This window comes from Lipophrys pholis (genome assembly GCF_963383615.2).
Source record: "Lipophrys pholis genome assembly, chromosome: 2".
Classification (NCBI taxonomy): Eukaryota; Metazoa; Chordata; class Actinopteri; order Blenniiformes; family Blenniidae; genus Lipophrys; species Lipophrys pholis.
The window spans coordinates 36,418,443-36,441,378 of NC_137636.1; the positions used below are offsets into that span (position 1 = coordinate 36,418,443).

At 42.2% G+C, this 22,936-nt stretch overlaps 2 protein-coding genes across 3 annotated transcripts in view; both read right to left on the reverse strand.

The window, feature by feature from the left end:
- Positions 1-14,521, reverse strand: part of prmt3 (protein arginine methyltransferase 3) — a 77,033-nt gene extending 62,512 nt beyond the window's left edge. The window contains exons 1-10 of one of the 2 annotated variants that reach the window (XM_080493414.1): positions 14,444-14,521; positions 14,092-14,221; positions 13,188-13,270; positions 13,054-13,103; positions 12,607-12,712; positions 10,776-10,929; positions 10,165-10,306; positions 8,268-8,333; positions 5,919-6,040; positions 2,542-2,641 (exon numbers count right to left, since the gene is read on the reverse strand). In XM_080493414.1, coding sequence (XP_080349540.1) covers positions 2,542-2,641; positions 5,919-6,040; positions 8,268-8,333; positions 10,165-10,306; positions 10,776-10,929; positions 12,607-12,712; positions 13,054-13,103; positions 13,188-13,270; positions 14,092-14,221; positions 14,444-14,474 — 984 coding nt within the window. In that variant the 5' untranslated portion in view covers positions 14,475-14,521. The remainder of the gene's footprint in view (positions 1-2,541; positions 2,642-5,918; positions 6,041-8,267; positions 8,334-10,164; positions 10,307-10,775; positions 10,930-12,606; positions 12,713-13,053; positions 13,104-13,187; positions 13,271-14,091; positions 14,222-14,443) is intronic. The other variant, XM_080493413.1, reaches the window with a different exon arrangement.
- A 1,876-nt stretch (positions 14,522-16,397) lies between these two features.
- Positions 16,398-22,278, reverse strand: htatip2 (HIV-1 Tat interactive protein 2). Its single transcript, XM_080490873.1, has 7 exons — positions 22,114-22,278; positions 21,581-21,770; positions 21,388-21,495; positions 20,016-20,153; positions 19,838-19,899; positions 17,260-17,512; positions 16,398-16,781 (listed from the first exon to the last, which is right to left on the reverse strand). The coding sequence occupies exons 1-6, from the start codon at positions 22,236-22,238 to the stop codon at positions 17,296-17,298; spliced, it is 840 nt and encodes a 279-aa protein (XP_080346999.1). The 5' UTR covers positions 22,239-22,278; the 3' UTR covers positions 16,398-16,781; positions 17,260-17,295.
- Positions 22,279-22,936: the final 658 nt, after the last annotated feature.

Genomic DNA, 22,936 nt, shown 5'->3' on the forward strand with positions numbered 1-22,936 from the left:
GTGCTCTGTTCGTCGTCTCCATAGATAGAAGGAACTGACCGCTCAATCAGACCAAGTCTTTCGGCAAATCCTTCTTTATACTGGCGGAGGTTGCTGAAGCAGTCGTCCTTAAAGTGATTCGCGCACACAAAAATGACCTTACCCACAGATGTGGGTACATTTCTGTGAAAAATAAAACTCAACCAGGCACTTCGAAAAGGTTCTGATGCTGGGAGACGGTGTAACGAAGCTTGTGGGTTACTACATCCAACAACCGAACATTTCGACTTATCCTCTCGTAACTTCGGTTGGACTACAAAATCGCAGCGAGAAACAAAAATGGCGGATTGCTCGAAGTGTCGATGTCCTAATTTGGCAGTTCCGCTGAGAATACTGTGACGTCATTGTTCAAAAAACGTAATAGAGAATAGAAAAATCGAAACCGATCGCAAAATATGACCAAAACAGAATATAAAGATATCAACGGAGCACCTGAAGAGACTACTTTGAACTTTTCTGTACTTCTAAACACTCTAAATATACAACAAAATGCATTTAAGGGCTAAAAAAGTGGATTTAGCATGATATGTCCCCTTTAAATGAGCACCACCAAAGAACCGGTTCTTTTTCCACCGTTACTGGAGCCAAGTGAGAGCTACGTCATTGCGTCACTCCAAAACGTGATACGTCACTGATTTCAACAATTTGGCTCTGACAGCGCTCATCCAGGAACAAGGAGACGGACTGTATTCGTCGGTTTAGTCCGGGTCGCTCCATCTAGTTTGTCCTGAACCTCAGATGCACCAAAGAGCCAGAAAACATTACGTCTCTTCTTGTCTCTATTGGTGTTTTTTCACGTCCGTCTTGGATTAGTCCGGAGCCCCATAGAGGGGGAAAAAAATAACGCGTGTTTGAGTTTGGGGCTTATTTTTCAACATTTGGGCATCACACTGTGAATTTCTGCTCCTTTCACTTTATTTCTGGACGTGTCTGAATCAAATGCTTCAACATGGAGAAGAATGGAGGTGTAGAATGATAGAACGCTGCTCTGAAAGCTGTTTCCAATGGCAATCTACGTAAACACACGGATTAAAATTCTCTCGCCGTAAAAAGGCTCATTTCATGCCTATAAAATCCAAGCTTTCATTTACAGTAGTGTGTAGTTTGTTTTTTAGTTGCTGATGAACCAAAAGTATTCATTATAAAGAAGTTCTGTGGGTTAGAAAATAATATTGGAGCGTCTCGGAGCGCCCCCTGCAGCCTCACACTGCATTGCGCAGCGGCTGCAGCTCCTCAGCCTGCGGTCAGAACGCGAATTAAGACCTGGACGTGACGTTAGTTATAATGTCACCATGAAAAGTGTGAAAAATAAACAACAATGGAAAACTGCTTCTAGATTATATCCGACGCAGCTGACTGACAGCGGAGGAGCACGGCAGCGCTCTCGAGAGCCGTGGCTCCGTGAACGCGGATTAAATAATCCTGTTCCCTCGTATTATATTATTATTATTATTATCATATTATATCATTCCCACGCGTTATTTTTATTTTTTTCTCTATAACCACTCTGGGGCTCCGTGTTCGCTGTAGTTTACAGAAAGCCGGTACAGCAGCTTCCGCCTTTTAGGCAGTGATAACTCCAGAGATAACTCCGCCCCCAGCTGATGACGCGTCGGGTCCCAGTCTGGCTCCTCTTTGGTCCAGCAATGAAGTGGGGCCAGCGTAGCACCAGTTTAGCCCCTGTTTGGCCGGGGCTTTGGCGGTGGAAAGACAAAGAACTGGTGCCAAGTCTGGCCCTGGCTGCGAACTAGCACCTGGTTCTTTCCGGTGGAAAAGCCCCCAGAGAGACTGCGGCATTCTGATGGTCTGGCTAATTGAGTCACAAGTCAGATGATGGTTGGACCCTGCCACACTACACTGATGTAACAACTCCAAATAGTAAATGTTTGTAATATGTGTGACTATTCTGTGTCCCAAGTTCAATTACATAATATAGTGTTGTTTGTCTGGACTTCAGATTAGAATGAATGGCACTACTATTATATTCTAAACAAAAACATTGATATATGCATTGGAAAAATATTCAACTTTCTTGGTTAAAATTAAATTATCGGGAAAACAGGAAGTCACAAATATGTAAAGCCTTCCAGATGCACTAGTGACAGACCAGCGGCTCTTTGGTGCAACACTTCTAACCACCTAATAAAATAGATTTTAAGCTTAAAGCAGCAATTTGTTGCTGGTGGAGAATGCAAAAAAAGAGCTGACAAACTGTATAATGATTAAAAACACCTGAAGGAATACCTCACATATGTTTGTGGAGCTTTTTTTTTAACATGTCAGTCACATTATGAGGATTAAAACGGCCTCCTCACTCCTCTACTTTCAGAGGTAGCCTTAAAAGAAGGAACAAAAAACTTTTTTTAATTATTTACTTCCGGCAAAGGACTGCAAGATATGTAGAGATTTCCTCATTTGTGGTGCATGTCATCATTAAAAGATTCTGAGAACTGGGTAAAATCTCTTACTTGAGTATTTGAATAGTTGTATAAATGTACTCACCATCCATTCTGAGATGATGATGTCCACCTTCTCCACAGGAAGCTTGATGTCTTCTATGCGTCCTTTGATCAGAGTAATCTTGTCCTCCAGTTGGTTTGACCTTAACCAAGCAAACAACAGTCAACGTTTAAAAAGAGCAACATCGTAAATATTCAAAATGGAAAAATAGAAATTCAATATTGTCGTCACATAGGAAAATGAAGTCGCTTTTTGGCAACAATCCTGCTGAATTTAAAGGGGTCATATTATACAAAATGTATTTTCTACTGGTTTTCCAACAGTAACAATCGTCCCTATACCTGAAATGACGTCCCAGAGAGGACAGACTTTCTTCACTGTCTTTCCTCTCTCTCCCTGGCTTGCTTCAGTTTTTAAAAAGTGTGTTGCTCCAACTAGCCAATCAGAAATCAAACCCTATATAGTGTCATCGGGGGTTTAGCCAATCCCAATCAAGGCAGGCCCCTCCTCTTTGACTCCTCCCACAATTAGACAGCTCTGCTCTGGCACATGGCACCATGAGAGGAAGTACTTCCTCCTCTTCCCAAGATGGGCATGTGTGGGCGGAGCCAGTCCAGCTCACACAGACACGGCAGATTCTGAATGCAGCTCCTATGATCCACTGTTCAAATGGAGAAAAATCAAGGAGCAGCTGGAAACTTTGAATACTGAAGGTTTCTGGACCAATGAGACCATGTGAAAGTGTTGGAAAGCTGGATAAAATGAGACCCTTTAAGCGTTGTGAGGTTGGTATTGTGAAAAGTTGGCACTCTTGCATTGCCACAATAATCATCTCGGTTTGAGTCTCAGCTCGAGGGCTGATCTATGTGGAATTTGCATGTTCTCCCTGTGTTTGTCAAGTGATTTCTTTCGGGTTCTTTTCATAAAAAATCTACACTAGAGTTAAAATGGTGACTCAAAGCTTGCCTGTAGGTGTGAATGTGAGTGCCTGTATGTCTCTCTGAGATTGCACTGTGCCGGTCCGTCCAGGATGAACTCTGCCTTCAACCACAGCCAGCTCAGACGAACCGCACCGTATGTGAAAAAACCTGGGTCACAGCAAGAGCACATCTATTTGGAAAAAACAAAAACGTTCAAAAGGAAGGTGGTGTGCAGACCTGATTCACCAGCCAGTAATTCCCAAAGTGTTCAAGCAATTTCCAAACTTGTCAACATCTGCTGTAAGGCCATTCGTTGCGCCGGATATTTTCTGTTTCCCAGACACTCACAGCAGTGGAAAAATGAGGAAACTGTAACTGTGTGTGTGTGTGTGTGCCAGGCTGAGGTTGGTTGGGACTGTAAGATCAGCGCTGCTGTTTAAATGATTCTTCCTTTCAGTTTGGGTATCAATCTCTGTGAATATTCCATTATCATGACAGCTAATGTTACCGAGGACAGAACAATTACTCACAGCGGCCCAGAGTGCATTTCTGTAGCAGCGATCCTTATCTTGAACTGTCTCTCCCCTCAGCTGCTCCTCTACTGCTGCTATCACCTTCTTCCAGAATGCAACAACCCCCCCAACACACAAGCATCCCTCACCCTCACCCCCCCCCACCCCCAAACACACACACACACCATTCACAAGAGGGAAACACTGTAATCTCATTATTGGGGTAATTTAGAGGACAATGTCAGGACTCTGGGGAGAGAGGCTGTGTGTGTGTGTGTGTGTGTGTGTGTGTGTGTGTGTGTGTGTGTGTGTGTGTGTGTGTGTGTGTGTGTGTGTGTGTGGAAGATGGGAAAGTAGGTTGTATTTTTGTATTTTTATAACAGTTTGTACTTTGCAATAGAAAACAATTTGCCATAAGCCCGCTTATCTAAATCCAACATATCTGATGAATTTTTTTTATACATTTAAAACATGCAAATGTTAAGTTTTTCTTTAATTGCGACACAACTACATTATCCCTCAAAGATTTTCAATTAAAGGAAAATGATTAACAGTTTTGCATGTAGCCTTGCTTGTAATTTGACACCACTCTCAGGACCAGTCAATTAAGTCCTAAACTGTGAGTTCACAGCAATCTCAGGGTTGAGCTTTATCCTCAAAGTCATTTCAGCTTATACTTCACAAAAAAGTTCACATTAAACAGACTACGTCACAAAAACAAAAATAATAAAAACTCAATGAAGTATTGTTGAATTAAAGTGTAGAGGACTGATTAACATTATGTGCCCATTTAAAGTTGGGACTCAATCAATCTACAAAAACATCCTTTCCAGTGTTTTTCTACTTTTTCCCGCTTAGTGTTTCATCAGATAATCCATCAATTCCAGCCATCTCTTGCAAAGTATTTAGACAATATCCATTAGTCAACTGACTGTGAAGGAAGGAAGTTATATTGAGCTTTTCATTTAAACTTTGGCGACGGAGTGGAGACAGGAGATGGATGCTCCTGCTCAACCAACAGGAGCCACTTTAATTACAGTCCTGATATTAACATCAAGACAAAGTGACGGACACACGGAGGCCACGTGCACATCCAATCACACGGAAACAAGCGCTATGAAATCACAAGCCAGGAAAGCTGCAGATTTAAAAAAAGAAAAAGAAAAGTAGAGGGATTGAGGGCAGACTACACGCATGAGGGTGAACAAAAAAATAAATAAATGGGTGGAGCGGCAAGAAAATTACATCTTTCTTCAGCTGAATCTTCACCGCTGGCGAACCTTCGACACAGGCTGCATGCCAACACACTCCAACAGCGAGTCAGTGGGCTGTAAAATTAAAACGTCCTCTTCCCTCAGCAAACCCTGTTGTTCTGCTTATACGACACTGTCTTACATAACGGTAATAATAGCCGTCATAATGGCCCCTAACTCAAAAATGCATTCCAGAAGCAGAGGTGTGATTGAGGCTGCAGGTAGACGCGAGGGCGGCGGAGGCTTGGACAGCGGTAAATGGACTCGAGGAAAAAACCAGCAGCTGGAACACTGGAAACTCACAACACCTGAAATTGGATTGAGGACGATATTGAAAAGGTGCCAACAGGGGGTTCATCTACATGTTTGAGCCTGCAGGCCTTGGGCTGCAGCCACTGCAGGGGAGAAGAAGCGAGAGGTGAAGGACTCAGACCGTGGGAGTAAATTATGTGCAGTTTGGCTGTACAACTGACAGCGGCTCAATTGAAGTCAACCAGCTGCAACAAATAAAGGCAGCTGGAGGTCACACAGACCTCTACTCCTGCTTCCTTACTGCCGCATGCAAAAGGAAGTCGACTCGTGTTCCTCCCTTAGCTCTCGGGAGAGAAACCAAGACGAAACGGAGGGTGAGTCACATGACCAACAGCGGACTGAGATCTGATCTGCGTACTTTTGATTTAAACAAGTTTTAAAGGGGCTTTAAATGTTTTTGAGTCGGAGGCAAACAGACTCACCTGACGATGTCCATGGCTTGATAGATGATTTCTGACTGATCGACGGCGATGACCTTTTTGGCCCCGGCTCTCGCAGCAAACATCGACAGGATTCCAGTTCCACAGCCCACATCAAGCACCACCTGCAGGATGGGAGGATGATAATGTGGAAAAGGTGCAAGGTCAGGGTTAGAAACAAAGCTCACAACTGTGGAAAATCTAAAATCATGCTGGTGAAGTTTTGACATTCAACATCTCAAGAGTTGCATTGTGTATTTAACATCTGTAAAAAAGTGGTGGCACATACAGAATCAGTTATTCCCAATTACAGTAGAGCCTGTGAGGAGCAGACCCGGTACTGGGCGAACACGTCACTGTGCACGGACACATATTTACCTGTTAACACACCTTAATGAGTGACAACCTGCCTGACGAGGACAACGGACAGGTTTTCCTGGCAAATTTCAAGCTGAGCAACACTAAAACGGTCAAAATACTTGGGCTGGACCCGATTACTGGAATATTCAGGCGGCGGGTGCTACATGATTGCCTCCATACTCCACTCTGGACTCACTTCCTTAACGTTCCATAACGTAACGTAACAATCCAGAAAATATCTCCACTTCTGCTGCCCGGCGTTCTCCACCTTTCCTAAAGTAGTTTATGTTTCACTTCAGGAGTTCTGAGCCTCTGGATCTTTATTTGCTTTTAAATTGTGATTGTTCAGACGGGAGACAGAGGATCTCCTCACACAAGCGTCCAGCAGCTCTGGCTACCGCAGAAGGTCGGAGCGCACAGGGTGAATGACGATTTTGACGTCAGGCGTACTTGCGCACACAAAACTTTCACTTTACCTCAACAGCAGAGAACATAAGGCCCGTGGGCCAAAACCCACCGAGAGGCTCCAATCTGGTCCCACCAAGCAGAGTGCTTATAAAGGATTTATATAAGGTTTTTTTTAATGACATTTCATTGTATTTTGTACCAGAAAGTTTCATTAAAATTGACTTCATGTTGAGATTGTAATCCTTTTCAGTACTAACTGTTTGATATAGATATAGACAATTTCATTACATCCACTGTCCATCCATCCATCTATCTTCTCCCGCTTATCTGTTTCCGGGTCGCGGGGGTGTCATTACATCCACTGTGACAACAACAAAGAAAAACTTTGAAGTGTAACTGTTATTATAGCAATATTTTACCAGTCTGGTCCACTCAAGATGAAACTGGACTGTATGTGGTCCCTGAAGTAAATTAAATCTTATTCAATGATTATCTTGTATACATCTTATATACATGTATATGTGTATTTATATTGTATACATCTTCGTATTGGTTCAGTTATGTGCTTTTAAATAACCATAACCTTTTTGGTGTTTGGTTCCTTCAATATCAACTGGTCCTACCATTTGTCCTCGTAACCCGTCCCTCTGTAGAGAGGACACCTGTCTTCAGGGGACACTTGCCTTTGGATTTTAGGGCGTCCCTACATCACAGGTTTTACTGTATAGCATTTGGCATTAAAAGTTCTTCAAATGCCTCTGCAGCAAACTGATTAAACTGCTTCTTAAGCCTCATCTTCTGCAATGAGCTTTTTCACGCTTGTCATTGTTGTAAATTTTTATTCAAGCCCATTTCAAGTACCCTTAGGTTACACTTAATTTGTTCATCTTCGCCTCCAACTGCTGCTAAACGACTGAGACGTGGCTGCAGTGACTGTACACCCATCTATATGTACCACTGTGTTTATCTGTGTCTCTATTTAAGGCGACTGCCTGCGAGCGCCATGCTGTCTTTATGGGTTCACAGAGGGTCGCCAACACACTGCTGACATGACACAACGCAGCTCCTCAGTCTTTTCTCCATCCGAGACGAGAACATCGCGTTTCCTTCTGCCTGTGCCGGTTACTGTAGGAGACACTGGCCCCTCTGCCCACTGCTCCCCCCTCTGACAGGGATAATAAACGTTCCCATCAACACAAGCTGCCTTTCTCCTCTACAGCCTCATCCCTGGACTAACCAGCAGCCAGCCATATAATGGATGGTCATGATACAGACCACCACTTCCTGCAACTGCAGGCAATGGAAAAGAGAGGAATGTGGGGGGTGGGGGTGGGGTGGGGGGGGTTATGGGCACGTCTGTAGATTGCATGTGTCTGTTATCAGAACTCTGCAGTTGACATTTCAAGCGTTAATAAAGCCACACTGTTTTAAATCAGGGACCATCAATAGTGTTAATGTCTTTTCTGGAAAATGCACAGACCCCTTCCTTTTAATAAGCTTTGCTCGACACTATAAAAGCTGATTTGCCCATGTGGACGCACGCACACAAGCGATTATATTATCATATGCATTTGGCTTGCTCACCTTATCTTTGAATACTTCGGGGTTGCGGTACATGAAGTCGCGGTAACTCTCTGTACGCACTTTATCCTGTGAAGAACATTAAAAACAATACACACAGCACAACCAGTTAAATACAGAGAACTTTTACATGACTGACAACATTGCCGCTATCCCACTAACAAAAATAAAAAATAAGCAGGCATGAAAGACATTTCCACTCCTGCTTCCAAAGCAAATCTTTGGAATCAACACAACTGGAAGGGAGTGTTTTCTGAGGGGAAGTCAGGTCAGCGCTTACTAATTGACCTGCCACTCAAAACGGCCCCACGAACCTCTCATCTCTCAAGGGAGAGGCAACAGAATCGATTAAAATTACAGTAATATGCTTTTGTGCAAGATGTACTGGGAAGAAAGAAGAATTTGGACGTTTGCGTGAGGAACGCGATCACAAAGGAAAGTATTTTAAAACGACTAAAATTGTCGCCGAGAAGCTTTTCAGCTTCTGCAGCCGGACAACTTGAATCTGAATTTTATGAAGAACAATTTCTGCTAACACAGCATTGTGTTCAGTTCAAACTACACTAACTGATTCACAATGTACATATCTTTGGAAGGATAGTGAATACATTTTAAGCCGTTTATAAGTGTATCAAACTGAAATTTCAAAACTGAATGTTTGAAATGAATTCAGTTTCAGAGTAAGATTTCAAACGGATGGATTCAGAGATGAATTTGCTCAGGCGACTGGTTAACTTCACGCTCTCTCCTCACAGCCGGTGTATTCTCAGTTCACGTCCAGACTTGAAGGCCATTCTGAGTGGAGTTTGCATAGTCTCCCTGTATAAGTGTGGGTCGTCCCCACTTTCCTCCCACAGTCTAAAAACTTGCATGCGAGATGAATTTGTGAGTGAAGTTGCCGGTAGTTGTGAATGTGAGTGTCACTGCCCGCCTCTCAGCATTCGCCCTGTGATGACCTGATAACCTCTGCTGCCTTTCCTAACTGGGATTGGCTCCAGCGCCCGCGACCTTGAGATGGATGAATCGGTACAGAAGATGGATGGATGAAATTGCTCGTTCAAGCGCAAGGCGAGCCAGATTGTCTTTAAAATAACCATCCCCTCCGTAATGTCATGCTGAGTGGTCAGGATCGCTTCCTCTCATTGGGTTAATAGTGTCTGTGTGACAAATTAAAACCTCAAGACACTTTTGATGAGCCTGGAAACAATTCACTCCCTCCAAGATGTCCTGACGCACACGCAGACACCATCGCAGGCGATGCACTTTGAGGCAACCCACTCCATCCTACCGCAAAGCCGGCGTCACGAGTCTGCATCCACTCCGGGGCTTCTGGTGGAGTTTGCAGCGTGACGCACGCGCACACTGACGCAAAACTTAACGGCGCTCAGCACCAATCAGCGGGGCCAGCGGTGAGATTTCGAAGCACTGCGGTAAGTGGAACTGTAAGGGTGGAGCGAGAGCTGAACCCATCTTTCCCGTCTCAAACGCCCCTCCCTCCCTCCCTCCCTCCCTCCCTCCCTCCCTCCGCCACCCCCCCCCGGGCTTGCTGACACTTCTTATTTTGGTTTCAGCGCTTTAAGGAGTGTAAAAACTCATTTCCACGACTGGACAGAGCACCATGTAGTGGCAAGTGTGGTGTTTCACATGAGAACCCCCCGTTTATTGCTGATTTGTCACTTTTGAGAAAATATCTTCTCCTCAGCATCAATGTGTGCATTAAGATGATCATTTTCATTTACATGCTACATCGGAAATCTTTCAGCCACGATGCACACTGATGAACACGCCTCGATTTCCTGGATACTTCAGCTCCTGGGAAAGGAAATGACACGAGTGTGTGTGTGTGTGTGTGTGTGTGTGTGTGTGTGTGTGTGTGTGTGTGTGTGCATACGACTCAGACCTTCAGCATCTCCTCATGTATGCTGTAATGGCCATATGAGCTGAAATAGGCCTCGTCCTCATCCTCGCGGAGTTCAGCGACAGCGCCCAGTTTACCAGGTTTGCCGGTTTCTGCGTTCAAGACCAAACCTTGAGCCAGGAGCCTAAAAGAACAGCAAATAGATCTGCATTTAACTTCTCATATTAGAACGTGGGGACAGAAGCAGTGACCAGAAAGCAGAAAGCACATAGCCTTCACGCAGGACGAAGCAGTAAATGAAGGAGATGGGAGACATTCATCTTTCTAACTCTCCTTCACCCTCCCCCCCACCAACCTCAGTGTTTCAGTAATTTTCCCTTATTGCCCCACCACCCCACACACACACACACACACCTCCCCTCCTCACTTTAACCTCCTTGCTGCAGTGGAATTTTCCCTTCCCTTTTTTATCATCCCATTCCTCCAAACTTCTCTCACAAGGTACTCTAGTTGACGTGTCTGCAATACCGAGTTCACTGTGTCCCCCTGCTGGCCTCATGGAGGTAGTGCAGCAATGCCACACGACACTGCAAGCTCAAGTACAAAAACTACTTTGATTCTAACAAAGTGTAAAATACAAAAAGATGATTCACTTCAGTTTGTGCAGGTCATCCATGGCTCTGGCCAGCGCCTCTTCTGAACATCGAGCTCTCTCCTCAGCAGCCTGAGCCCTTCGCTGCAGTGCATCATGGGACTCTGGCCCAGAAGACAAGCACGAACCATCACTGCCGCAAAGCTCCTCTGGGTCTGACAAAAATACAGAAGGAAGCAGTTATACATTACAAATTTCCAATTTGACCTTGCAGGATCGCATTTACTCTTTTTCATACTTTCCATTGTGTCTGAGGTACAAATGAAGATATTTTCTATATTCTGTATTTTTTATAATCTGGTGTTAATTTAGTGGAAATCTACACTATGAAGAGCAGGCTGGTTTGCTCTCGATCTCCACCCGTCTACAAAGTTGCTCCCAATAGTGTATGAACATCTTACATAGCAGTTACTGTCACTGATGTCTTCTACATTATTAGTATACATGTACACACATGAGATGAGATGAGATCTGTCACAACATGAACACATCTCATGTTGGGACACCTGCAGGTTTGTAGAGACCTGAACAGACAATCAGTCAATGTTCAGTGCATGTTCATGTGCCGAGTCCACTGCCTGAACAAAAAAGGTTCTTTATTGTTGCGTCAAGGTTAAGGAGAAAAAAAAAAAAAAAAAAAAAACCTTTAAAAAGACTTCTATTTCCAGCAAAATATAAATTTCTGGTTTGAATGCATAAAGCAAATATCATGCTAAATCTGATATTTTGTACAAGGATTTTACAGACATCCAGAAATGCTGAAGGGGCTGTAAGGGGAAGAAAAACTAATTGTGTAGAGCAGGGGTATTAAATTCCGGGCCTCGAGGGTCAGTGTTCTGCATGTTTCTCGCAGTTGCAACACACCTGAATGCAATAAGGGGCTCATTATTGGTGACATCATCATTAGATTGAGGTGTGCTGAAGCTTGGAGAGACCTAAAACATGCAGGACACCGGCCCTTGAGGTCCGGAATTGAAGACAACTGGCATAGAGCATACATTCAAGCATGTTCACATATAAAACACAACAGCAGGATCTGTATTAGAGAACATGGGTTTTCCATTCACTCTTACAGTACACCTAGTCCACTCCAATAACGACATGGCCGACAAGGTCATCCTACTAAAGCTTACGCACCGGGTACGTCGAATAGTCCCTCCTATCTCCTTTCCTATCCACTTTACCTTAACCCTGTGGATGACGTCACAGGGTTAAGGAAAGGTGTTAGGAGACTTCCTGGAGAAGTTAGGAAAAGGTGATCACGTTGATTTGAGAATCAGACCGCAATTCCACTAGGTGGCGTAATAATAATCTGACAGTGGAGCAGGTTAGTGACGTTTGCCGGGGTGAAAAAAACCTACAAACACATGCTTTATTTGATGATTTCAAGTTGTTCTAGGCAGATTATTACATAGGTAACTTACATTATCTGCTCCTTTTTCAGTCATCCTGAGTTTCCCTGAACGCTCCGATGAGCGGGTTCCTTTAAATATTGTCGCCGCAAGGAATTGTGGGGGAACATGAGCTGGTCTCTTTTGGTAAAGGAAGCATCAGTGGTTCCTATGCTGAAGGAAGTTCTAAAGGAAGCATCAGTGGTTCCTAGGCTAAAGGAGGTTCTAAAGGAAGCATTGAGCCTCCTTTCCTTGGCTTAGTGAGAAGTCCAACGCTCCTTATCATGGCCGCCACTTAAACACTTCCGGGGGTTCAGGAGAAGTGGATAGGAAAGGAGATAGGAGGGACTATTAGGACGCACCCATAATGTTACTGCCGTTTTTCAAGCTTGTCTCATCGTTTCGATCAAAAATATGCCGTGATTGTGTTTACAGAAGTACCCGTTTGCAGCAGTGGGTCGTCCTGCAGGACCGGCCTCAGGAAGACTTCACTCTCCCAGGGCAAAGGAGCATCTGGCAGCGCCGTCAGACTGGAGGTACTACAATTCTACACAAAGCAATGAAATAAACAAAGTACATTAGTAAGTCATTGACAAATCCAGGAGGAGTTTCTGATCATTTTTGGAATAAATATAGATTAGCACTTTATCCATCAATAAGTTATAAAATATACTCCAAATAATTTGCAGCATTTTTATTTAATAAAATGAATAGATCATATTTTAGCATTGCTGATTTGAAGCAGGCGGTTTATGTCTCCACACCTTTCAAATTAGATGATTGAAATGCCCATTGCTCCGGTATCAGTAAAGAAACTATCAAGCAAGTTTTCACCTTCCACACTCCAGTGTTAAATGAAATCTCTCTTTTAAAGAAAAGGACACTTACCGTGGACCGTATGAAGTTGATCATCTTTATGTAACCATAGTCATCTAAACCTGACACGGGTGAGAAGGGAGAGTCGCTTCAACAAACTGTAACTGACGTGAGGTTATTCTCAGAGTGAATCGATGTCCACTTACTGTGCTTTCTTATAACGTCTACAAGGTTGATGTGGTGCTCAGCTGTGCAGTGCTGCAGGGTGGCAGTGACAGAGCTAAGCAACCTAAACAGAGGTGCACAGAGAAGAGCGATTGACTATATTTATAAGACCTTAAATGTTAAGGCTTAAAACATAAAGGGATTAAGCAAAGCGGCTGTTTGGATGTTTTGGGTGGTTATTCTCTCGAACATTCGCTGAATTATAGGACACATTAAGACAAACAGACGTCAAATTAAACTTTGAATGAAACTATGAAACAATTGCTACATTTCTCAAGGTTGGATTTAAAATCAGGACATAAACACACACAAAAAAACTAAGTTTCTGAAGTGAACAATAAAGTCACGGAAAAAGAGAGTTTTAAATGTATAAACTAACCGCTTACGCTTTCAGTTTGACGTGACGCTATAGCTCATCTACAGGTATCAAAATAAATTGTGTATCATGAATTAAATTCATGTGGCGTTGCTATCGATGACAAAAGTTTAAGCTTTATTGATGTGGTCATCATGGGGGCTCTGAGCTCAGCTCTTGGCTCTAACTCCTGTTCCTTATTCTACTGGTTTTCATCAGTTTGAACCCTTGACTCCGCCAACGTCAGAGAAAGTGGTTAACCACATTAAGCCTCACTTAATACTATACCTTTCAAAAATCTTGGAAAAAAGCGTAGATGAGCTTTATATCGTGGAGATCTTTCATTCAGGTTTCAAAACCATTCGCAGCACAGAGTCATCTTAAATCAGGGTTTTTAAAGATAATCCCGTGACAGCCGACTCTGGGGACGATGTGATTCTTGTCTCATAAAAGAAAGAGACGTAATAAAAGCAAGCCTCGAGTCTTTGGAAAAAATGATCATTTGATTTCATATAACAGAGTCCTTTCACCTGTCACAGAACAGACAGGTAACCGACTGACTGTCCTCCTCGTCCTCCTCCATCCACTGCTCTTCATCATCCATCTCATCATCATCGCCGTCAGAAAGCTCGGGCATGTCATCGACTGCTCGATCCCCGCCTGTGTAATAATAATAATAAAAAACAACAACAATTGAACACACGAGCCGGAGCGTTTTACCTTTAAAATGCTAAAATGTGCTAACTCCATCAACATTAGAACTGATAAGCGGTAAAATGCCCCGAACGCGTAGTGCAACATGAATACGACAAACAGTATTCAACCAAACATCCAACAATTATCTTATAATCCCGGTTTTTAAAGTTTTGTTGGAATATTTACCACATTCACGTGGGTCTTTACACTCTGCCATGTTGTCGCCTGAGTTTCACTGAACTTCCTGTTGACGTCAAGTGACGCAAAGATGGGCGGGGCTTAGTGCGAGGACGCACTGACACTGAATCACCACAAGATGTCGCCAAACATTAATTTATGAGAAAAATGGTAGGCTGCTGCAAAAGAGGTAAAAGAGGTCTCCAACCTCGGTCCTCGCGAGCCCCTGTCCTGCATGGTTTAGCTCGCTCCCAGTAGCAACACACCTGATCGCAATGAGCGGCTCGTAATTGGGCTTTTTCAAAACCTTGGTGATGACGTCATCATTAGAGTCAGGTATGCTGAAGCAGGGAGAGAACTAAAACATACGGGACAGGGGCTCTCGAGGACCGAGGTTGGAGACCTTGAGGGAAATTCTTTTACAATGTTGCCCCACACAGAATATAATAATAATACTAATAATACTACTACTAATAATAACAATACTAATACTACTACTAATAATAATCATAATACTACTACTACTACTACTACTACTAATAATAATAATAATAATAATAAATGTCAAACAACTAAGAATAAAAATTAATAGATATTAATATGTACACTGTATTAACGGTGTGTTTACACCTTTCAGATTAGATTATTACAATTCCCTTTGCTCTGGTATCAGAGGCTGCATTCCATCTAATATGCTTCTGTCTGGCTTTTAAATCGAAGAAACTAATCTAACCTGTCATTGCTACGGATTGACCACGTGACTTTTAGAATTTATTTTAAGATTTTATTACTTGTTTATAAATCCTTAAACGGTCTGGCTCCTTACAAGATGTTATAAATCCATACAAAACAAGTTTTAATTGTGCTAAAATAAAAAATCTTAACTATTTGGACTGTCTTCATTTAATCTATAGAAACTCACTGTTATGTTGTATTTTTCTGGTATTTTTCTGTACTTTTATGGTGTCTCTGTTTCATACGATTTTTGATTACATGTTTCCAATACTTTTCTTTAAAGTACTTTGTGACCATGGTTTGTATGGAGAATGGCAGAAAAAACACGACTCACAGGGCAGAGTTATACAGTCTGATGGCCTCAGGACAAAAACATCCAAAGTTTTAGGATGAAATCAATGTGGGTGGGGGGGGGGGGGGGGGGGGGGTTCTTCAGTTACTTTGTTGGGAATTCCAAACGTGCACTGCTGCTGCTTTCGTTTATTTATTCAGAGCCAACATTTTGGGGGTCAAATTTTATGCAAAACTGTGGCTTAGACAATTTGGAGAAAACATTTATCGTTTCATATCATTTCCTAGTTGAATTTAAATTGGTTATTAGTGTCATTTAAATTTATACCAAAAATCTTTTGTTTTTCAAGAAAGTCTTGGATTCACTTCTTCCAGGAACATTTCTTATGGTAGAAAAGGCACAGACACGTGCTATAATAAGTCAACAAGCAGTCAAACTGTAAAATTTTACTTTTACTACTGAAATGGATCAAAAGACATAATGTCAGCAGAGTTCTAGCGAGTTTCTATCATGCTCAGTTTGTTTGGCACAACAGCACAATGTGTGTAACCATGTTTAACCACAAGAGGGAGCCACCGAGTCCAAGTAGGCACAAAGTAAAGCTTCTCTTAAATATAAATACACACAGAGATGTAGAAAAATAACTATGTAATGGCACATTAAATAAAATTTAAAAAATCAAAAGCAATAGCAATTCTAACTATTCTTGGATGCACATGCATGTTATCGTGCAACAAGCTTCACTCACTATCTTTATTTTAACATAAAAGAATTAAGTCCATATTCATTAGTTACGTACCAAACAAACTGAAGGGATTTAACCTGAGTGAATAAGCTAAATTCTACATCTTTTTGGAAATGACTTTGGAAATGCTTGTAATGTGGAATCAGCCATTTTAAAAATGCATCCGAGTGAAACGAGTATTGACTGCAATGGCACTGATTAAGAGGGATTTTACGCATGTAGGAATGATGGTATACATTTGTTTTTTGTTATAATAGATAGTACACATTCATTATATAAATAGAGTTTAATTAATATATCAGGCACAATACAATAAAAATTCATTTTAAGGCAGTGATCCAGTGAGTCAGTACATAAATAGAGACGTTGATGTGTCCCATTACACAACAATGCAAAATTACAGAACCCCCCAAAAAACCCACATTCAACATTAAGTGCAGTAATCAAAGGCTGGTTTCCCCATAAGCATGTAAAGTCAAATGTTAATTCATAAATCCCACGGAAATCCTTTGACAAGATGTTGGCGTTGTAAGGAGCACTGCAGTGTGTCGTCATCTCGGATGTGATGAAATCAGCTGGAAAGACAAATTTAAGTTATTCAATTCAATCTGCATGGCACAAAATAGTAGTTGACTTCTGAAACATATTTAAGAAAGTTATTAACCCTTTTTAATGTAGTCTCAATATCAAACAACCAGCTATAGAGGGACATAGTTTAAACTGAAGGTATTGCTTGAAGTTTCTTTATCAATTAAACAAATTGGTTGTTCAAATTGTAGTTCCCTTGAATATCTTACACTTTCACAAGAAAAGCACTTTACAATAAAGCCAGAGGCACTGGAAACAATCTTCGAGTCACCACTGAGAGAAGCTGGCATGTGCGAGTCTAATAACCAACATTTACCGACAGGTTATGACGTCGAGAATATTGGAAAACCATGAAAAAGCAAACCAATAGAGCTTTCTGTCCATATTGTCGTCACTGTGGTGATTCTCAGGACTTATTTAGCACAACTGTCCAATCATGGACAAGATTCATCAGTTTATCGTTACCTTCATCCGAACGCATTGCTTATTTTAAAGTTTCTCTTATTTCCCTGCGCTTTTCCCCAGAGCTGCAATGGCTTTTGTCTCCAGGATCTCGCTCTTCGTCTCCGGCTGGAGCAGAGTGTTCGACGCCATCGCTTTGGCCACGGCCTGGATTGGGATGGACATGGACGTGGAGAAGACGGAGGACACTGCACTGAAGAACTTCCTGGTCATCCACTCGGCGGGTCGGCTCTCCTGCCTTTCCACCAGCAGAACCCTGTTGAAACCATAGACCGTATTCTTTAATACGCTTCATAAGAGCTGAGCGGAGAGATCGTTGATGCTGCCATGGATGATGAAAGAAGACCAGCGTTGGCCTCAAAGCCATGCTGTCAGAGTGGGTTTGTAAAAACATCCAGAATGCAACAGCTCGAGGAGACGTTTTTTGGGACATTTCACTGTATTTTGCACACCAAGGTGTCACTAAAATGGGCTTTTTGTTGAGACTGTCGTCATTTACAGGAGTGATTGTTTGGTTTTGTGAAAATATCGACATAACAAAGGTTATTATTGATGAAATTTGGTTGCTGTGTGCGGAACCTGACCTGAAATCAGTTTGACACTCCTAGATTAACGGCCGGAGCAGCAAGCATGTCTAAGTCAGTTGGAGTACGAATCCCACTGACGTTTACACCAGGAAGGGAATCTGCTATGAAACTTGTGCTAAATCACAATCTGCAGAGGGCAATTTCAGAAGGGAGCAGCCCAAAGACGATATCACTGTCAGGGCGTACATGCTTCAGTGGAGTATCACAATCAATTAGGGTTTATTTAATCGAAAGTTTCTACCTGAAACCTGCAGCTCTCCACCCTGTGTAGTTATGTTACAATTCCTCAAAAGGGTTCTCCCCCTGCAGGTTGATTTGACAAATGTGACCAAATTAAAATTGTTTTAATATTTTGACAAATGAAAAATGCAGCACAACACACGCAACTGCTTATTAAAAGCCTGTCACTGTGCTGTGATTACCTGGATGACTCAAATAGAGCTTAAGTGTCCATTTATTGCAAAGTATGCCAATACATCCCATCCATCCACCTTCTCCAGCTTATCCGTTTCCGGGTGGCGGGGGTGGCAGTCTGAGCACCGTCACCCAGATCACATTGCACCAATTAAGAACTGTCCTGCGGGTGGTGAGCCCACGGCAAGGTGGCGCCCGGCGTGGGACACGACCGTGAGACCTACCTTGAGATTGCGAGGCTCATGCTCTACCAACTGAGCCGGCCAGGTCCCAATACATTCCAGTGTATTTTAATACATTATTCATCCATCAACCTTCTATGTTGCTTTATCCAACTTGGAGTCGATACGTTTTTTTTTACAGGGCGAACAGAGACATCACACACACAAACACACTCGTTCACAACTACAAGCATTGTAGAGTCACTGGCTTACATCAAATTAATGTTTGAGAATCTCAAGAAAAGCTCCACAGAAGAACATGCAAACTCCACAAAGAGAAACCCAAAGACAGATTGGTTTGGTGTGAAGTGGGAGTGCTCATCGATAAAAATAAAAAAAACACACATATTATTCAGTAGTATCACTTTTCAATCTTTGCTATAATGAGCTAGTATAGTGTTGGTATAATATCACAATAAATAATAAATAAATAACCCACAACCTTTATCTACCGTATTTTCTTACACCCCTGGGTATCATGCATTTGTAAAATCTAAAATGTACGAAATACACATCAAAACAAGTTATGCAGCTCAAGACAAATTGTATTAAATAAAAGAAGAAAACTCTTTGATCGTAAAGTTTTCAGACTTTTGGTATTTACATTAAAAGACCCACATTATACAGTTTTTTTCCACAATTTGGCATCATTGTCAGAGGTCCAACAACATTGTATTCAAGGTGTATTTCCCCAAAACCAGCTTTGGTCCTGAATTTCATCCAGTCTAAAAGTCCCTCTAGTGGCTCCACTGAGAACAGGCCGTTTCTGTGTCTCTACCTTTAAATGCTAATAAGCTGCGTCTGTCCACAACTACTCCACGTCTGTTTTCTGGTAACATTTTGCAAGAAAGAAAAAATGGTGCCTCCTCCAAAATTTTGAGCGACGAGCTCATCGAGCCGTGTGAGGGTTAAGGTGTCCACTCTCAGAGGGAGGGGTTATTTCCCCACATGATGTCATAAAGGGAAAATCTCTGATTGGCCTGTATGAGCACACATTCACTAAAAAGGTGGAATAAGCAAGGTACTAATATGGTACTTTAATTAAAATGTGCACCTTGTTTCAAGAGTCAATTGTTCCAATACAGGAAACTTAAATGATGTAAGACTGTATAAAACTGATAAATAAATATAAAGACAGATCAAAGCTTGGTGCCTTAAAACACTTTCTTTTTTAGCCGACAATGGGGAAATGAAGCATCTACTTCTTGGTTTGTATCACTCATTCGCTGCCATGTCCGGTGAAACGTCCACAGTGGAGTTGCAACTTAATACATACTTAAGTCAACACATAATCATGACTAATATTTAGTTTTGGTGAATGTTTCTCACAGAAACACATCAAATTATGAGTTCACTCACCCGGGTCTGTAAACAGCATATCTGTCAAAGTCCAGAGCCTCAATTTCTGCTTCCACTTGCCCCTGGAAGGAAATTCATTCATATTAACAGGCACAAGCAAGTTTTCATTGAGGAAAAAACCTCAACTTTATAATGGACACACACTGCATATATAGAGATAATATGGAGATTTAAAAACCTTGACTTTGAGGTAGAGGAAGCTGCTGTTTTTATCGGCTCCTCTGGAGGACTCCAGGTGAAACTGAGAGCAGCCGCCTGCTTTGGCCAGTTCCGCTGACTTTAAAACGTAGTCGTGGTCGACTCTGACAAATCCGTCCTGAAATCATAGCAACAGTCTTAAACCCACATAATTAACTTTAGTAGTGGATTTTATCTTATATTTCTGTAGAACACTCAGCTCTGATATATATATATATCTGAAATATGCCTTTTGGTTTTGGCAAAAGCTGCTGAAAATGTATCAGGATCAATAACGGATCAATCGGTCTATGTAGAAACCAGTCCACTCGATCATGTACAGAGTATTACAGCATGGAATTCATTCAAATGCCTATTATTTTTGCATTTGAAGGAATCAAAATTTACACATGTAGCTCTGGAGCCACGTGTTAGAATTGTGACCAAAGCACCATATATCAAGAGCAATATCTATTAGTGCTTTGATTGAGAAGCTTCGGAGAGGTTCAAGCCAGTCCAGGTTGACCACCAAGTCTCCAGTCGATCACAGGACCAAGTCATTTTACTCCATTTGAACCAGATGTCATGGTTCTGCTCGTACATTTCAGTCAGTCATTGCTTTCTCTTCTCTTGATCCACTGTGACTCTCCGGCTATACAGAGACCAGGAAGAACCTGCAGCATGTGGTGAGGTTGGCAGAGCACATCATGAACATACCAGTTCTTTCTCTCACAAACATTTACATCAGCCAAATAGTAAAAGAAGGCCAGCTTGTATATTAAAGATTTCTCAGCCGTCTTTTGGAGACAAATAAGACTTTAAAACCTCCACAAATAGATTTAAACACCTCATAGTTCCAGTCTGGGCTTGGGGGCCTTCCTGTGCCGAGTACACGCTTTTCTCTGTGAGTCCATGACTCTTCATTGCCTGTAAATGAACATGACTGTGCTTGATTGTCTGTCTCTATGGTTGCTCTCTGTGCGGTCAGGTGACTTGTTCACCGTGGCCGCTGCCTTCACCCTTACTGTAGTCAGCATGGCCTGGTTACAGCTCCCTGGAGCATCATTTAGAAAATGTTTTAAGGATGCATCGACGGAAAGCTATTTTTCATCATCTTAAGAGCTGTAAATCTAAAGTAAAGTAGTTGGTTAAAATCTGATCCTCTGATAGGAAAGAAGAACATTTTGGTGCTCATAAAAAGATCATTATCCCCTATGTATTGTAATAATTCATGTACTGCATCAGCTTGGCCCTAGTGGAAATGTTTGTCACTGCAGAGGAAGAAATTGTTTAGTCATTGCTGCTGCTGACAAACCCATCAGATATAATCCAACAGTGAATCCTGCGGGCCAAGTTTCCACACATCCACTCACAGCTCCTGCTTTTGCTCTGGTTGTTCCCAGGCAGCAGTAACCCACATCATGGCCCTGGAAGGCTGCGGCATATTCATCAAGCTTCTCAAAGTCAACCACCTCCTGTACCTGGGGGGGAACAGACAACAGAAGGTTAGTAGGAGTCTCTCCTTTAAGTTAAGTTGTCGCCTGTCTTTAGTTTCAGCCCACCAACCAGGTTTTCATATGCTTTGTGGTCAAAGGTGAGCTGTCTCCTTCCAATGAGGGTGATCTTGGAGAAGATGTTGCGCTCCAGCAACTCTTGAAGCAACACTTGGCCCGTTTCCCCAGAGGCACCGAGGATGAAGCAGCTTTTCTTCTGCTGTCTGAAGTTCTCCTCCAGGGTCTTCATGTCCTCAGCCATACTGTGGAGGCAAAAGCAAAGATACTGTAGTGTTAGTGCAGGATGTCTTCTTAGGTTTTACCAGTGTATGCCAAGGTAGACACTGTTTCCAAGCATGATTGGCGTACTAAAACGTGTATTTTATTACCTTTATTTAAGACGAATTCAAGAGAGGATATAGACAATCACAAATCCCAAATAATTTTGGATATAAATGTTTCTATGTTGCTCAAAATGTAATATACTTTTAAATTGGCGGATTTCTGAAGGGAATTTTGTATGACACTCGGCTCCTTGGTATATACATACAAGGTATATTTAGAACGTGCACGCGCTTATATCCACTCCCCCCAGTCCGTCCTTACCTGGTGTATCTAACCGGATCAGGGTCGTCGAGATAAGTCAAAAGCACCGCAGCTAGCACTGCCACAAGCGTGAAAATCCCGGTCGCTTTTCCCAGAGTGGTGAGCAGCCGAGTCACGACGGACATCGCTCAGAACGACGCTTCACTTCCTGTTTCCAGCTTGTTTACAGCCGAAGCCCTCCCTGCATCACAGGAGGAGCCGAGATCAGACAAGCATAGGGTGCTGTTAGTTTGTCAACCTGCAGCTGAAGATGCAGCTTAAGCTCACATCGACACCAACAAGTGCGAGCTTTATTTATTTTGTATGATTTTTCCGTAAATTTAACCAGATGGAAACGCGTCTCATCCACAGAGACGGACCACGCTTTGCGCATGCGTATTGCAGTGTTTCAATTAACGTCTCTGTGCGTTTTTCAATAAAAACATTACAGTTTATAAAATGTTTCTGGAACAGCGTTATCCCATGCGCTCACCAAAAAGTATATCTCACTCTTTTTATAAAACATAACATTTAACAGATGACAGTAATTGTACCATTAACAGCTTCGTCAGGATGCACTGGAAAGGTTATCCATGAAAAACAACAATCACGAAAAAGAATATGTCAACAGAAAAACACACAAAAACACACAAAAGTCCAAATTAGATACTTTTTACTCTATAATATATATCTAATTTTGTATTTAGATAAACAAGATTAACATGAGTACGGAATAGATAGATAGACAGATAGATAGATAGATAGACAGACAGACAGACAGACAGACAGACAGACAGACAGACAGACAGACAGACAGACAGACAGACAGACAGACAGATAGATA

Excerpts from the sequence above, each read along its gene's own strand:
- htatip2 (XM_080490873.1), bottom strand. The coding sequence starts at position 22,238 with ATGTCCGTCGTGACTCGGCTGCTCACCACTCTGGGAAAAGCGACCGGG. Across the intron at positions 21,771-22,113 it reads GATCCGGTTAGATACACCAG|TATGGCTGAGGACATGAAGA; the intron begins GTAAGGACGGAC and ends TTGCCTCCACAG. Across the intron at positions 20,154-21,387 it reads CCAGAGCAAAAGCAGGAGCT|GACGGATTTGTCAGAGTCGA; the intron begins GTGAGTGGATGT and ends CTATGATTTCAG.